The sequence below is a fragment of the Macaca fascicularis genome, chromosome 14 (genome assembly GCF_037993035.2).
Source record: "Macaca fascicularis isolate 582-1 chromosome 14, T2T-MFA8v1.1".
NCBI lineage: Eukaryota > Metazoa > Chordata > Mammalia > Primates > Cercopithecidae > Macaca > Macaca fascicularis.
The window spans coordinates 118,167,500-118,182,823 of NC_088388.1; the positions used below are offsets into that span (position 1 = coordinate 118,167,500).

The 15,324-nt window shown below is 44.0% G+C and overlaps 1 protein-coding gene across 4 annotated transcripts in view; it reads left to right on the top strand.

Annotated features, from left to right (window-relative positions):
* CBL (Cbl proto-oncogene) overlaps positions 1-14,307 on the top strand; it is a 103,442-nt gene extending 89,135 nt beyond the window's left edge. For 3 of the 4 annotated variants that reach the window (XM_074015437.1, XM_005579916.5, XM_045370925.3), the window contains 4 exons: positions 4,747-4,863; positions 5,212-5,309; positions 6,196-6,378; positions 7,345-14,307. In XM_074015437.1, coding sequence (XP_073871538.1) covers positions 4,747-4,863; positions 5,212-5,309; positions 6,196-6,378; positions 7,345-7,631 — 685 coding nt within the window. In that variant the 3' untranslated portion in view covers positions 7,632-14,307. Of the gene's footprint in view, positions 1-4,746; positions 4,864-5,211; positions 5,310-5,707; positions 5,877-6,195; positions 6,379-7,344 lie in introns of those variants that run through there. The other variant, XM_045370924.3, reaches the window with a different exon arrangement.
* Positions 14,308-15,324: the final 1,017 nt, after the last annotated feature.

Here is a 15,324-nt window from a genome sequence, read left to right on the forward strand (position 1 = left end):
TCTTTTTTGAGATGGAGTCTCGCTCTGTCACCTAGGTTGGAGTGCAGTGGTATAGTCTTGGCTCTCTGCAACCTCTGCCTCCCAGGTTCAAGCGATTCTCCTGCCTCAGCCTCCCGAGTAGCTAGGATTACAAACATGTGCCACCACCATGTCTGGCTAATTTTTGTATTTTTAGTAGAGACAGGGTTTCACCGTGTTGGCCAGGCTGGTCTTGAATTCCTGACCTCAGGTTATCTACCCGCCTCAGCCTCCCAAAGGGATGCGATTACAGACGTGAACCAGCGTGCCCATCCCATCTTCTTTTTTTTTTTTTTTTTTTTTTTTTTGAGACGGAGTCTCGCTCTGTCGCCCAGGCTGGAGTGCAGTGGCGCGATCTCGGCTCACTGCAAGCTCCGCCTCCCAGGTTCACGCCATTCTCCTGCCTCAGCCTCCCGAGTAGCTGGGACTACAGGCGCCCACAACCGCGCCCGGCTAATTTTTTGTATTTTTAGTAGAGACGGGGTTTCACCGTGGTCTCGATCTCCTGACCTTGTGATCCGCCCGCCTCGGCCTCCCAAAGTGCTGGGATTACAGGCGTGAGCCACCGTGCCCGGCCCATCTTCTTTTTTTATTAAACAAATAAATTATTATTTTAATGGCCATATATAACTCCAACTCTGTCCAGCTTGGCAAGACAGCCAAAATATCTATTTAGCTTTTCGATTGCTGCTTTCTGCTTGTTTTCTCAAAATCTAGCCCCATGCATAAACAGTTTAGGGATTTGCAATAGCTCTAGGGAAAATTGCTGGCATTTCAGGTATACTTCTCTGCTCTTCCCTTCTCTATACTTTTTGGTCCCTCATAACCTGGCTGTCATTGTACCCCAAAATTCCTGTCTCTTCTTAGTCTGTTTTCTGTTATAACGGAATACCTGAGATTAAGTAATTTATAAAGAAGAGAAGTTAGTATTTAGCCCACGCTTTTGGAAGCTGGAATGTTGAAAAGCATGGCACTGACATGATGAGGGCCTTCCTGCTACCTTGTAACAAGGCATCAGCATGTGAAGATGGTAACTTAAGTTTCCAACACATGAAATTGGGGGACACATTTATATCGTAGCATTCTCACCAGCCCATTGAGACTACTTTAAACCCCTAGTTCAAAGCCCCTAATACAGGGCTTACTCTAATGTATTCTTTCTTGAATCTTAGCCTGTTAAATCATGGCTGCCTGGTTGCTCTCCAGCGTCGTCTTTCTTTTAAAGTATATATTGCAGGCCGGGCGCGGTGGCTCAAGCCTGTAATCCCAGCACTTTGGGAGGCCGAGACGGGCGGATCACGAGGTCAGGAGATCGAAACCATCCTGGCTAACACGGTGAAACCCCGTCTCTATTAAGAAATACAAAAAACTAGCCGGGCGAGGTGGCGGGCGCCTGTAGTCCCAGCTACTCGGGAGGCTGAGGCCGGAGAATGGCGTGAACCCGGGAGGCGGAGCTTGCAGTGAGCTGAGATCCGGCCACTGCACTCCAGCCTGGGAGACAGAGCGAGACTCCATCTCAAAAAAAAAAAAAAAAAAAAAAAATAAAGTATATATTGCTAACATGCTTTGTGAGAAGGAGGTTCAATTATATATTTTATGGACTTTATTAACAGAGAATTATAATTAAAAATTTTTTAAGTCAGGCGCAATGGCTCACACCTGTAATCCCAGCACTTTGGGAGGCCAAGGTGGGTGGATCACTTGAGGTCAGGAGTTTGAGACCAGCCTGGCCAACATGGTGAAACCCTGTGTCTGCTAAAAACACAAAAATTAGCTGGGTGTGGTGGCGGGCGCCTGTACCACCAGCTACTTGGGAGGCTGAGGCAGGAGAATCACTTGAATACAGCAAGTAGAGGTTTCAGTGAGCCGAGATCGCGCCATTGCACTCCAGCCTGGACGACAGAGTGAGACTCCGTCTCCAAAAAAAAAATTTATTGCCTTTTTAATGGCCCTTTTTACAAAAATAATACATGTTAACTAAAATTTAGAAAATACAGGTAAGCAGGCTGGGCGCAGTGGCTCATTCCTGTCATCCCAGCAGTTTGGGAGGCCGAGGCTGGTGGATCACAAGGTTGAGATTGAGACCATCCTGGCCAACATGGTGAAACCCTGTCTCTACTAAAAATACAAAAATTAGCTGGGTGTGGTGGCATGTGCCTGTGGTCTCAGCTGCTTGGTAGGCTGAGGCAGGAGAATCGCTTGAACCTGGGAGGCGGAGGTTGCAGTGAGCCAAGATTGCGCCACTGCACTCCAGCCCGGTGACAGAGTGAGACTCTGTCTCAAAAAGAAAAAAAAAAAGAAGGCCGGGCGCGGTGGCTCAAGCCTGTAATCCCAGCACTTTGGGAGGCCGAGACGGGCGGATCACGAGGTCAGGAGATCGAGACCATCCTGGCTGACACGGTGAAACCCCGTCTCTACTAAAAAATACAAAAAACTAGCCGGGCGAGGTGGCGGGCGCCTGTAATCCCAGCTACTCGGGAGGCTGAGGCCGGAGAATGGCGTGAACCTGGGAGGCGGAGCTTGCAGTGAGCTGAGATCCGGCCACTGCACTCCAGCCTGGGTGGCAGAGCGAGACTCCGTCTCAAAAAAAAAAAAAAAAGAAAAAGAAAAAGGAAATATAGGTAAGCAACACTGAAGAAATAAGTGGTATCTATAATCTTACTACCTAGAATCAGACAGTAGTTAGCAATTTGATACATGTTCATTGCCATTCTTTCTTGTATGAAATCATATTGTCATTGCTGGTTTTCGCTAGAAATATCTTGAACATCTTTGCATGTTATTACATATTCTATTGCAATGATTTTCAAATTATTTCACATGATTATACATCAGTGTAACTAACTTAAGTGGAATCTCAGTTTGTAAAATAGCTAAGAATAAATCTATTGTAGTAGAAGCAGCGGTAGGCTTCTGTGGCTCCTGCTTGGAACCTCTAAGGCACTTGGGGACACAGTTGTGTGGCTCAGTATTTATTCGGTACATTATTATTTGGTATTTAAGTTATTGCTTAATTTTCCAGCATTATAAATAATGCTGCAATGAATGTTCTTGATGGTTTCCTTAGGGAAAATTCTCAGAAATGGAGTTTCTGAGACCAAGAGTATGCGTGTTTGGTAAATACTTTTGTTGAATTACACAACAGAAACGTATCAATTCCTTATTTCTACAGCTGTGTAACAAAGTACCCATTCATTTCCCTATACCTTCACTGACACAATGCGGCCAAATACCACATTAAGAACAAACTAGGGCTGGGTGGGGTGGCTCAGGCCTGTAATCCTAGCATTTTGGGAGGCTGGAGCGGGAGGATCACTTGAACCCAAAAGTTTAAGACCAGCCTGGGCAACATAGTGAGACTCCGTCTCTACAAAAAAATATATATATATATATTTTTTTAAGTTAGCCTGGTGTTGTGGCACATGCCTGTAGTCCCACCTACTGAGGAGGCTGAGGCGGGAGGATCACTTGAGCTCGGGAGATTGAGGCTGCAGTGGGTTGTCATCGTGCTCCTGTGCTCCAGTGAAAAATCTAGGTGTTTCTTTATGTGGATTGTCCTCCTGCCATCTCATTTTATTGTGAAAAATTACAAAGATAGTAGAGGTGAAAGAATTTTACAGTGAACACCCATATACTGATCACCTGGATTCTACTTTTAGCATTTTATTTGTCTTATCAAACTTTATGTCTGTCTTTTGATGTTTTCAAAGTAAATTGTAGATACCAGTACATTTCTGCCTCAGAACTTCAGCATGCATTGCACAAATCTTAAGTGAATATTTGCCATTAACGGCAAAAAACACAATTACTTTTGCACCAACCTAATAAAAGTAATATGTAGACATAAGAAAAAAGCTCAAGTGAGATTAAAGGGGACTTTTATGTTCTGTGTTAAGTTTCTATAGCACTTACATGTGTTACTTTTATAATTAGGAGAACTAAACATCAAGCAGACAAATAAATGAAAGAGATGCTCCTTGTAGCATCTTTGGGATATGCAAAAATAATATAAAGAGGAAGGGAGGAGAAACAAATTCACACTCCAAGAAGTAGGTTTTTGTGTAGTTTTTTCCCCCTACAATTTGGTGGGGTGTTTTTGTATTTCTTGGGAGTTTTTTTGTTTCATTTCATGGGGTGGCAGAAGTCTTGTTTCCAAAGTTTCTGGGTGAAAGTTACATGTGGGTGTAACAGCCAGATCCTTGATGTGGGAATCAGTAGATTTGGGATCTAGCCTCAGAATTTATGCTAACTCCCAGGTCACTTTCTCTCTCTGTATTTTAAATTTTTCTTATATAAAACAAGGAGTTTGAGAAAGCTTTTGACAAGCTATGCATTTCTTGAAACCATAGGTAGAGTTTAGAATTGGAATTTAGTGTACAGTTCTAACATATTGTCAGAAAAAATCTTGCTGTTTCTCTAACTCTAGGGCCTGGGACTCTATAATGAAACTTCTGTGGGGATTAGGACCAACCGGTGTCTCAGGTGATTAGCCCAGTATATCACCTTGGAAGCATAAAAGCTGCACCTTTGGTCAGTTGAAAGTGACATTTTTAGTTAGTGTGCTTTTGCTAATTACCTGTCTTGGTCAGTAGAAATAATAGTTCGCTAGGTGGCAAGTGTTTTGCTCTGTTCAATTTGAGTTATGTCTGTTTTTAAGTCACTTACTTTATGCTTCAGAGTTTACCAGTTTGTTACTACTTTTTCTGTTTTTCATTCTTCATCTTCCAGACCTCTTCCTGTGCCAAAACTGCCACCTGGGGAGCAGTGTGAGGGTGAAGAGGACACAGAGTACATGACTCCCTCCTCCAGGCCTCTACGGCCTTTGGATACATCCCAGAGTTCACGGTAGGTTCACAACAACCCTGTTTTGGGCCATATAGCTCTGTGCGGGTAATTGCTACCCTTCACCTGCTTGGCCTGCTGCCTGCACACAGTGTTATCCAGTCAGATTAAAGCAGAAAGATGAATCTAGCCCTTCATGGTTTAAGCCTTTTGTAGCTGTAGGTAATTGCACTTATGTTTTCTCAGCAACATGAGAACCTCAAAAGCACACACACCTGTAACTTGCCACAAGAGTCAACCTTAACAACATTTATTAGTGATACTGGCAAAAGGAGGAGATTAATCTTCATAAGTTTATAGATAACAGTTCTATTTCCAAAGATCATTATGGCACTTTTCCTTCTGGTTCAGAGCATGTGATTGCGACCAGCAGATTGATACCTGTACGTATGAAGCAATGTATAATATTCAGTCCCAGGCGCCATCTGTCACCGAGAGCAGCACCTTTGGTAAGTAGCCATTCTGCTACTTTAAAAGTCATTGATATGTCATAGGAATGAACATGTAATATTTAGCAATTGAGATAGCTTAATCTAAGCTGAAAATTCTTCTGTAGCTGGGACTACAAGTATGTGCCACCATGCCTGGCTAATTTTTGTATTTTTAGTAGAGACGGGGTTTTACTGTGTTGGCCAGGCTGGTGTTGAACTCCTGACCTCAGGTGATCCACTCCTCCCAAAGTGCTGAGATTACAGGCATGAGCCACCATGCCAGGACAAAGCTGAAAATTATTTTCAATAATCTTTGGCAAAATGATCCATGGCAAAATAAAGGAGTAAAGTATCCCCATTCCTTTATTTCCTACTCACACTACTGGTTCCTTTTGTGCTTTGCTTTGTCCTTTCAGGGCCTAGAGACATTTGTGTTCTATACCCTGGACCTGTAAGCTCCTTTTTATTCTCATCGCATTGATGAAATTCTTCTATGTGGGGGTGGTGAGCACTGAATTTCCATGTTCACTAGCCTACCAGATTGAAAGTTCAAGAAGCCTGCTCTCACAGGACCTTCTGCTGATCTTCCAAGGTGGAATGTGGATAGAAATGTTTATTGAATGCTCTGAGATGACGTTCGAGTCATTGGCATCAGTGGCTATTAACCTTGTCAAGAATAACCTTTGGCATGTTCAAAAATGAAAACTGCAGTGTTGGTGTAGATTTTATTTTCTATTTTTATCTCTGTTTACATGGTGTTTGGCCCACAGTAGACAATCAGTAACTGTTCGTTGAACGAGATAAATGATTGCATACATGCAAAAATGAGTGGATGCCCCTATATTGAAATGTATTAGAAGATGAAGTGTGTCAGAAGAAGATCACCTCACTGATTTTTCTCCAGGTGAAGGGAGTTTGGCTGCAGCCCATGCCAACACTGGCCCTGAGGAGCCAGAAAATGAGGATGATGGGTATGATGTCCCTAAGCCACCTGTGCCGGCCGTGCTGGCCCGCCGGACTCTGTCAGATATCTCTAATGCCAGCTCCTCCTTTGGCTGGTTGTCTCTGGATGGTGATCCCACAACAAGTGAGTCTCCAGGCTACTTTGGGTTTGTCCTGAATGGCAGTATGGCCTGTATGTTTATATTGAAAGGGAGATGACCTTCTCTGGTGATAGTAAGTCAGTATGTGGATGTAGTAGGCTAAACATTATGTCTAAATGGGAGGAAAGTCCTAAGTTAGGAAGTTAGACTGTAGTCAGACTCTCTAGGATTTTTGCAGACTTAGAGAAGAGGTCGTTCTTTAAACTCTGGCTGTTCTTATGTTAGGGGTAGGTAGGATTTATAGTTTTTCTGAGTATGCCTTATGACACTGGTAGTTAGGTTTGACAGCTCAGACCACACATTCCTTTTTCCTGGGCTCTATTCCATTGGAAAGGAGGTGTGCTGGCTCTGGAACACACACTGAATGGGCCTGGAGCCAGCCCATGTTGGGCCTTGATTATTGGAGGCTGCTCTTCTGGCACCTGTGGCTGCCTGGCAGGGCAGCAGCCAGAGTTGCTGTCACTTTGGAAATTGAAGACAGCCTTCAGGACAGACAGCTGGTGAAAAAGAATACAACCTTCAGTTGCCCAGACGAGCAGTGATCCCCACTCAGCCTTGGCTAATGCTTCTTTATTGCAACTTATATCTCTCTTTTTCCTTATTTGTAGAAGGCGAAGTTTAGTATCTTCTCTGGTCCCCTCAGAATTAAAACAGACAATTACATGTGCACAAACATGTTGCTTAGTGTAAAGCATGATGCAGTTGTTTATGACTGCAGTGGTTATTGTTTGTAGAACAGGTGCATGGTATATTTAGAAGGTTGTTTTTATTGTGATAAGGAGGAGGCTATATCTTAAAACCCTTGAACCTGTAAAACCCAGCCTTGTGACTGAAGAGCACATGTATCCAATTTACAGAAAGTCAATAATATCTTGATATTAGCACATTTTTATTGCTCTCGTTAAATGAGGATTTCCCCAGATTTGCAAATATTTGTTTTCCTATTCTAGATGTCACTGAAGTTTCCCAAGTTCCTGAGAGACCTCCTAAACCATTCCCTCGGAGAATCAACTCTGAACGGAAAGCTGGCAGCTGGCAGCAAGGTAGTGGTGCTGCCGCCTCTGCTGCCACCGCCTCGCCTCAGCTCTCCAGTGAGATCGAGAACCTCATGAGTCAGGGGTACTCGTACCAGGACATCCAGAAAGCTTTGGTCATTGCCCAGAACAACATCGAGATGGCCAAAAACATCCTCCGGGAATTTGTTTCCATTTCCTCTCCTGCCCATGTAGCTACCTAGCACATCACCTCCCTGTTGCAGGTTTAGAGGACCAGTGAGTTGGGAGTTATTACTGAAGTAGCACCTAGAAGGGCAGGAGTTCCTTTGGTGACTTCATAGTGAAGTCTTGCCCTCTCTGTGGGGTATCACATCAGTGGTTCCAAGATTTCAAAGCAGTGAAATGAAAATGGAGCAGCTAGTATGTTTTATTATTTTATGGGTCTTGAGAGTGCATTTGAAGGTGTCCTTCAGTTCCCACATAAAGAGAGTGTGGATTTTATTACATGATAACCTACCTGGGGAACAGTCCAGAAAGCTGTAGAACAAATATTTTGCTGGAAATCCTAATTGAGGACTTAAGACTTCCTGGGTTAAGGATGTGGCCGTGTGTGTGTCTGTCTGCCTGTGGTTGTGTGTATCCTTGTGATTATAAGATTAACCTGCTGTGTGTGTTAATTCCAGGCAGGGAATTAGCACAAAAGGTTTAGGAAGGAATCTTTTTTAAAGACTTCCATCTACTGTGGTATTATACCCAAGCCTAGTGTGTATTACAACTTCAACACTCCCCTTTGGCTTATATCACCATGTGCATAGCTAAAGTCTTCTATTTTTAGAACGCCCTCAGTCTGTTCTTTCCTCATCAACTCCTTCCTCATCCTTCTTGGTGTTCTGTCATTGGCCGTGGGCTTGCTATGACCAGCCTTACTGAGGCCAAGCAGCTTATGGGTTGTTCTTTATTGTGTGTGATGGTATTGGTTTGTTTGGTAAATAAGTGGGAGGAAAAGTACTGTTGCTACACTATTATAGTCATATTTGATACTAGCAGCTAACACTGGTCACTCCAAAGCACTGTTTCTATAGGAACATTGAATCTATTAAGATGTTTTGATTATCCTAATTACATAATGACCGATTTGAGATAGAGGCCTTTAAATACATTCCATGCCCTCCCCAGAAAATAGTCTGTGGGAGTCAGTTGCCTTGGTGCCAGGTATGTGTTCTGATGTAGGTCATGAGTCTTTCTACTTAATGGGAAGGGAAGAACATTTGTTTCCAGGATGACTTTCTGGCCAGAGTACCATAAAGCTTTTAGGAAGCTTCATTCACATGCTATTTAAATGCACAAAATAGACAGTAAGGATTTATCTGTTCAGTTTTTCTTCCCAGTGAATTAATTTCAGCTTTTATGGGTGTCTTCATTTGAACATGAGGAATATTAGGTTAGATTTTCAGCAGCGATTTTTTCGTTTGCCCTTTAAGGAGTGGGGATAATGCCCATGGTGGCCCAGCCTCTTGCAGATAGCACCTTCCCTGCATTGCTGCCTCCCGATGATGTTGTTTCTTTCTTGTGCCTGTGGCTTTGGGAATGTAACATCTCTTTCCTCCTTTCCTTCCCTTTTCCTCTTCACCTGAGGTCTTCAGTACTCTCTGTAATTACTGTATTCTTCACAGTAATTAGACATCATTCAGTGAATAAATTACTGTAGTCAAAGACAATATGGGCTGGCAGTTTGTGTAATCGCAGGTTCATAAAGAAGATTGAGAGTCCAGTTTGGAGAACCATTAGTCAGTTCCTTTATATGCTGATAAATGATCCCTCGAGTTCAGTTAGTATTCTGTCCAGAGTGTTTTGCTGACTTTCTTAGCAGTGTGTAACCTTGCTCCACATCAGAAGCAAGCCTGCTCTTTGATAAATATGTCTTCCTGAAAATCTAAATCATGCTTTTGTCTTTAGATCTAGACAGAAATGACCCTCCTTGGATCAGTCTTTTTTCTAGTCTTACCATCTTTGGAACTAAAACTTGTTCTAACTGGTGTCTTGGCATTCAGCTACTCCTGAATCTTTTGGTTTTATCCTCTGGCCTCAGAGCCATTTATGTTCCCAGAGTAGGCAGTACAGGACCTTGTGTTGATTTGCTATGGCTACCCAGTATCTTCTCTACATGGCATAAAGCGGCACAACCCACCATTAGGTGAGGTGGTCCTGAATTGAGGTGGAGTGGGGCAGAGGAAAATGGCAGTGAATATCGACTGCCATCAACTTCTAACAGACAGTACGTATACTGTTATATTTTGAGGTAACATTCAGTTTTGCATTTTGTTTAAATATTGAAGGCCTAGACAAATAACTAGAAAAAAAACGGCAGCAGATTCCAGGCCCGTCCATATTGTGATTTTTCTTTATCTGCAGATACTGCCCATAGTCTAAAGATCGCTTCAGAAGACAAAGCACTGGCTATATATCTTTTGCCTTTTCCATGCATCTAAATCTTCTCTGGAAATTATTGTCCCTACTGTGTAGGCTCAGGGCAGTCTCGACTTTTCCTTTTTTGAGTCCTGTGTGGCTCTTTGAATCAGCGTGAAACTGAGGCTCCAGCTCCGTGTGTTGTGCCTGTGTCCCATCGATGGGCTGGGGTGTTAGTTGCTCACGGGTATCTGCCAGCATTCAAGGTTTTGGATCATTTCGTGAGGGTCTTTCCTTTGACTGGGTGCTCTGAGGACACACCTGGGTCTGTGCCTGAGATTGCCAGGCAAGATTAAGGAAAGTTTTCATGTGGCTTTTGTTTTGAGATTATTGTCAAAAGCTTAATTTCTTATATTTTCTGTTGACTAAGGCACCAGTAACCCATTCTTCACCCTCCATTTGTATGGAAATGTAAAATTCTTTGGCTTTGCTCTGAATTTAATTAAAACTGCCTTTTACGAACAGACTTCGAGTTTTGCCATTTTTGGCAAGCTCTTCCCCTTGTCCCTTCCTAGTGGCTGATAAAGTAAAAAAACCCACAACACACTGTTCTCCTTTTTCTCATATTCATTGGGCTGTTGTATTCAGCCCAGTTTCATGCTTTCCCTGTGTCTTCACGGATTGCTTTCCAAGCTGCCTTGTTGCTGGGTTGCTGGTCTGCAGCAACCACAACTGGACCTTTGCAGCTGCCCCCATGTTTCTTCCACTAAAGTAGAGGGTTCTTTAAATGGAAAAACCTGTGGGCTCTTAATATACCTCCCTTTAGTTAATATGCCAGGCAGCTTCTCATCTCAGCATTTACCTGTTAATATTTTTGTGAATAGTGCTCTGTACCTGTGGGTGGCCGCTCTCTTCCACTTGTCGTCTCCCCCGAGCCCCAGTCTACATAATCTGCCATTCTTTTCCCTTTCTCTTCTTACACAGACCCTCATTACTGGGGCCCAAGATGTGGGATAGTACTGTTAGTATTATTTAGCTATCTTATAGATTTAAAAGATTTCTGGTTAAGGGAGGTGGGGGTCACTGTTCATTACTCTTAAAATATGTGTTTATAGAAAAGTAAAATGTGTTTATGGTCCTAAACAGTCAAGTCACAAATTTTTATAACAAAACTTCCTTGTAAAAACTAGGGACCACCTATATATTCCCTTTAAGATCTAGCTCTTTTTGTAGGTGTTCAGCAATGGTGATAAAGCAGAATATTCTCCTACCTCACATCTTGAAAATCAGAAGATTATAGGCCTTCTCAAACTATAAGTCCCTCTTCTTGCCATTGGCCTTTCTGACTCTGGAATGACCACTGTTCGTTGAAAAATAGTTTTCTGACTATTGGCCTGGCTGTAACAGTTTGTTCATCCAGCAAATGTTTGAGTGATGACCATGTGCCAGAAATGTCAGGCATTTGTCCTTCCCTTGGTACCACATAGTAGTTTACTAATGTTTGAGGGATTGTACTTGGACTGTCATAGCCTCTGCATTTGACCTTAAAATAGCTCTTCCCAGTAAGATTGTGCAATTTTTATTCACAGCTCTTTCATGTAGACTTACCTTTCCTTATAGAGCTGTCCTGATTAATAGCAGGGCAAGATTCTCCCATTATCCCCTGTTGTCTCCTATAGCTTTGATAATGCCTGGGAAATTCCTTGATGTAAGTCTCATGGATAGTGACTGTTTTTATGTTGGAATTTGTTCCAACATAATTAGAATCTGTTTGGCAAGTTGAAAGGTAAGTTGGCTCAGAGTTGCACAGTAGGGCGTTAAATGTTTAAGCAAAGCATCTGTCCGCACTGCCCTTTCCAATCTAGTGCCTTCCTTGAACTTTTTCCTGAGCTGCTATGTCCCTAATCTCCCTCGTTGGGAGGATTTTCATATCACCCTTCTGGGACCTGTCACCATGTCCTGTACTATTTGGAATTGGTTTTCCAGTCTTTCAACAACCTTTGCAGCTAACTCTATGTTTTAGAAGGGCTGGAGGTGTGGGCGCTATCTTTGGGTCTCAGGACCCAAAGATCCTTGAGTCAGTTGTTTGGTCTTCCAAGAGCCAGACATTATACAGATTGAATTCCATCAGTCCCCTAATTGTCAGCCTTTACCTCCCTCTCAGAGCAAGGAATTTAGGGATTCTAAAGCTTAGTGTCCACACATCATTCTGCCAGACCTTAGAGCTTTAGAAGCTCAATCTAAAGTACTCTAACTCAGCAGAAACTATTACTGTCACTCTCTTGAACTCAGTCTCCATGAGCAGTCTTTTGTTAGAAATACGTAGAACTGCTTAATGCCTAGAGGGTGGTGGATAGTGAAGGACGGTCAAGGTTGTATTTTTGACTGCTTAGGGATCCTTTGGACACCAGAAACAGAAATGTTCAAGCGGAAGAAAGGAGGGACTCATGGTAAGGATGCAGGGTATTTCGCAGAACCTAGGATGGGAAGTGCCTTTGGTTCTCGGGTGGAGCTGGAACTGCAGAGCTTTGCACCTAGTCCTTTCTCCCGCTTCCCTGTCTGGTTTGGTATGCGTGACCCCCAAATAGGCACTCCAGTCCTCAAGTCCACACCACCTTCCAACTCTGCGGATCACTATGAACAAATTCTCAATTTCCCATACTACTATTTTTTTTTCTTTTTTTTGAGAAGGAGTCTTGCTGTGTCACCTAGGCTGGAGTGCAGTGGTGCAGTCTCAACTCACTGCAACCTCCTCCACCTCCCAAGTTCAAGCAGTTCTCTGCCTCAACCTCCCGAGTAGCTGGGATTACAGGTGCCTGCCACCATGCCTGGCTAATTTTCATATTTTTAGTAGAGATGGGGTTTCACCATCTTGACTGGGCTGGTCTTGAACTCCTGACCTCGTGAACCACCCGCCTCGGCCTCCCAGAGTGCTGAGATTACAGGCGTGAACCACCGCTCTCGGCCCATACTTCATATTCTTAAGAAAAACTACACTCAGCCTGGCACATTAATCAAGTATCCTTGAGCAGTTGGCCTTGCCAGGGAGAGCAGAGATGTGGCAGGCTCCTTCAGCTGGAGACAGGGAGCTTCTCAGAGAAGTGAGCAGAGACTCCGCAGACGCCCTAAAAAGGCTTCTACTCAAGGAGTAAAGCCTCTACTCCCGCCTTTTTGCTAGTGGAAAGGAAGGCATGGGAGTTTTTCTGGGACATCATAGAAATTCTTAGGTTTAACTTAATTCTGGTCATTGTCATCTTTATTTCCTGTTTTTCTTCCCTTTGTCAGTCTTGGCATCCAAGATTTCTTACCTCCCTCTTGTGGGCCAGCCTGTCCTGTTCCAGAGCTAGCCTGTTCCTGGGTGGCCTTCCTTAGCCTCCATTCAGCCTCAGGTCTTTTGCCTTCTTCCGTGTTACTTAGAAAGCAGAATCTAATAACGGGTGCCACTGTAGCCACTATCCATGGACTTCTGGGTCCTCTTCAGGTTTGAGTGCTTGGAAATGTTCATTCTCTGGGCTTGCAGCCTATCTCCTCCACTCTCCTCCTTACCCTCTCCTCCTTCCTGTGTGAGGGCCGCTCTGCAGTAATGTTCTCAGGCAGGCCTTCCTAGGCACCTCAGAAACTACTTTGCCAGAGCCAGTAAGAATATATAATAATGGAGCAGTTGCCAGGATAGAAATTAAATATAGATTCCAGTTTAGGATAGAGTTTTTACTGAGAGCTCTTTAGACAGTATACCTGTGTCTTCTCTGGCAATTGCTTTCATTTTAGTACTATATAAAAGCTTTCCTTTTCTTTTTTTTTTGTTTAACTATGCTTTTGCTTGCCTGAATCTTTTGTCCTGAGTTGTAAGGTATTTCATACTGCCTTACTTAAAGGTTTATTAAACTACTAGAGTCATTTGATACACACAGAAGTTACCTGATAATCCAAAGATGTCCATCAAGGGAGGAAGGATGGGTCATCAGACTTTGCATTTGATGTTGTAGTCTAGGCTCCTGGGTTAAGCAGCGGAGGGACAGCAGTGCCATGTGCCTTCACCGTGTCCCAGGAAATCTGAGTTGGTTCCGTGGGAAATACCAGTGTTTCTTGGTTCTGAAAAGTAGCAAAAGAGTAAGAGATGGGGAAGTAGGGATGGGGAGAGCAAGCCCTGCACGTCCGTGGTGAGTCAGGTGGGGAGCACAGGTGGAGGGGCTGGCTGTTGACAGATAGACTAAGCTGTGTGGCGCTCTTGCCGCCCCTTCCTGGGTACAGAGCTTGAGAAAAATGCAGCCGACCACTGCCTGTGTTTGTATAGAGCAAAGCCCAGAAGCCAACCTCAGATCTCCTGATTTGGCAGCTGAAGAAATCAGCAGAGTCCTGATTGCCTGATTGAGTTCCAAAAATGAATGTCAGGCCCCTCCCTTCCCCCAACATTGCCTCTCCTACATTCTCCTTCTACCCTCAAATCAGACAGGCGGCCAGAGAGGAGTATTGCTCAATGCGTGCTACGTGCAACTCCTCAGGCCTTGCGCCACCTCCATGCTGAGCCCTGAAGCAGGGTGTCCTGGGTGCCTGTGTGTCAGCTCCCTCCTCTCTACCTACCTCTGACCTTGTTGTGGGTGAGGGTAGCCATGCTTATGGCCGTCTTAAAACTGGAGAGGCGGAGAACTACTTAGGAGTCTGTAGACCACGTGTTGTCTTCCATGGCCTCTTTTCTCCTGCTGTCTGGCTGGGTGAGCCTGCAACGCAATGCCCGCGAGAGTAAATGCCTCCTGACCTACCCTGCTCAGCACTGTTCTAGTGTCTTGGCCTTGAAAGAAAAGCCTAACTTCCTGCTGAAACATGTGGTAGTGGCATGGCAGCTATGAGGCACCTCCTACATCTGTTTTCTGGCTGTGGTGACTTGGGATTTTTAACCTTATATATCTTTTTCCTTTACTCAAAACAAAACAATTTTTAGCACACTGAAAAAAAAAAAAAAAAAAAAAGCCAAATGTTTTGTGCCTTTCTAAGGCAGCACTGTATCCCAGGCTGCATTTTAGGACTTAATATGGAAATAGCAGAGTCTGAGCTCCTCTACCTTGAGTTTCATTAGTCCTTAGTGTCTAGGAGACAGGAAAGAATGCTCTCTGTGACTGGAGAGGTGACAGGCAGGTGCAGTGTGTCCGGAGTCCCTTTCCCCTGCCGTGAGACTTCAGTGGAGGAGAGCAGCATTGTACCCTGGGATCATTTGGTTGGTTCCAATCACAAGCTTAGTTATCAGGTTGCATGCCTTGTCTCCTGCAAGAGACAGAACGTTCCACAATTCCCAGGTAAACTCTGGACCATTCCAAGTGTCCTAGCCTCCTGATGACATTAATTACCCAGTTGTGTGGAGGAGTGTAGGATGGACTCTCCTGAGAAGGGGAGGTTGGTGGTTTTGTCTTCTTTTTGCTGGATCCTGAACTGGTCTAGACCTCCTGTCCCCACCCCCCGCCCCCATCAGATGTGGCTGGCCTTTCATTTGAAGGCTTCAGACTTAAAGCATTAAGCAGCTAGTGCCCTCTGCAG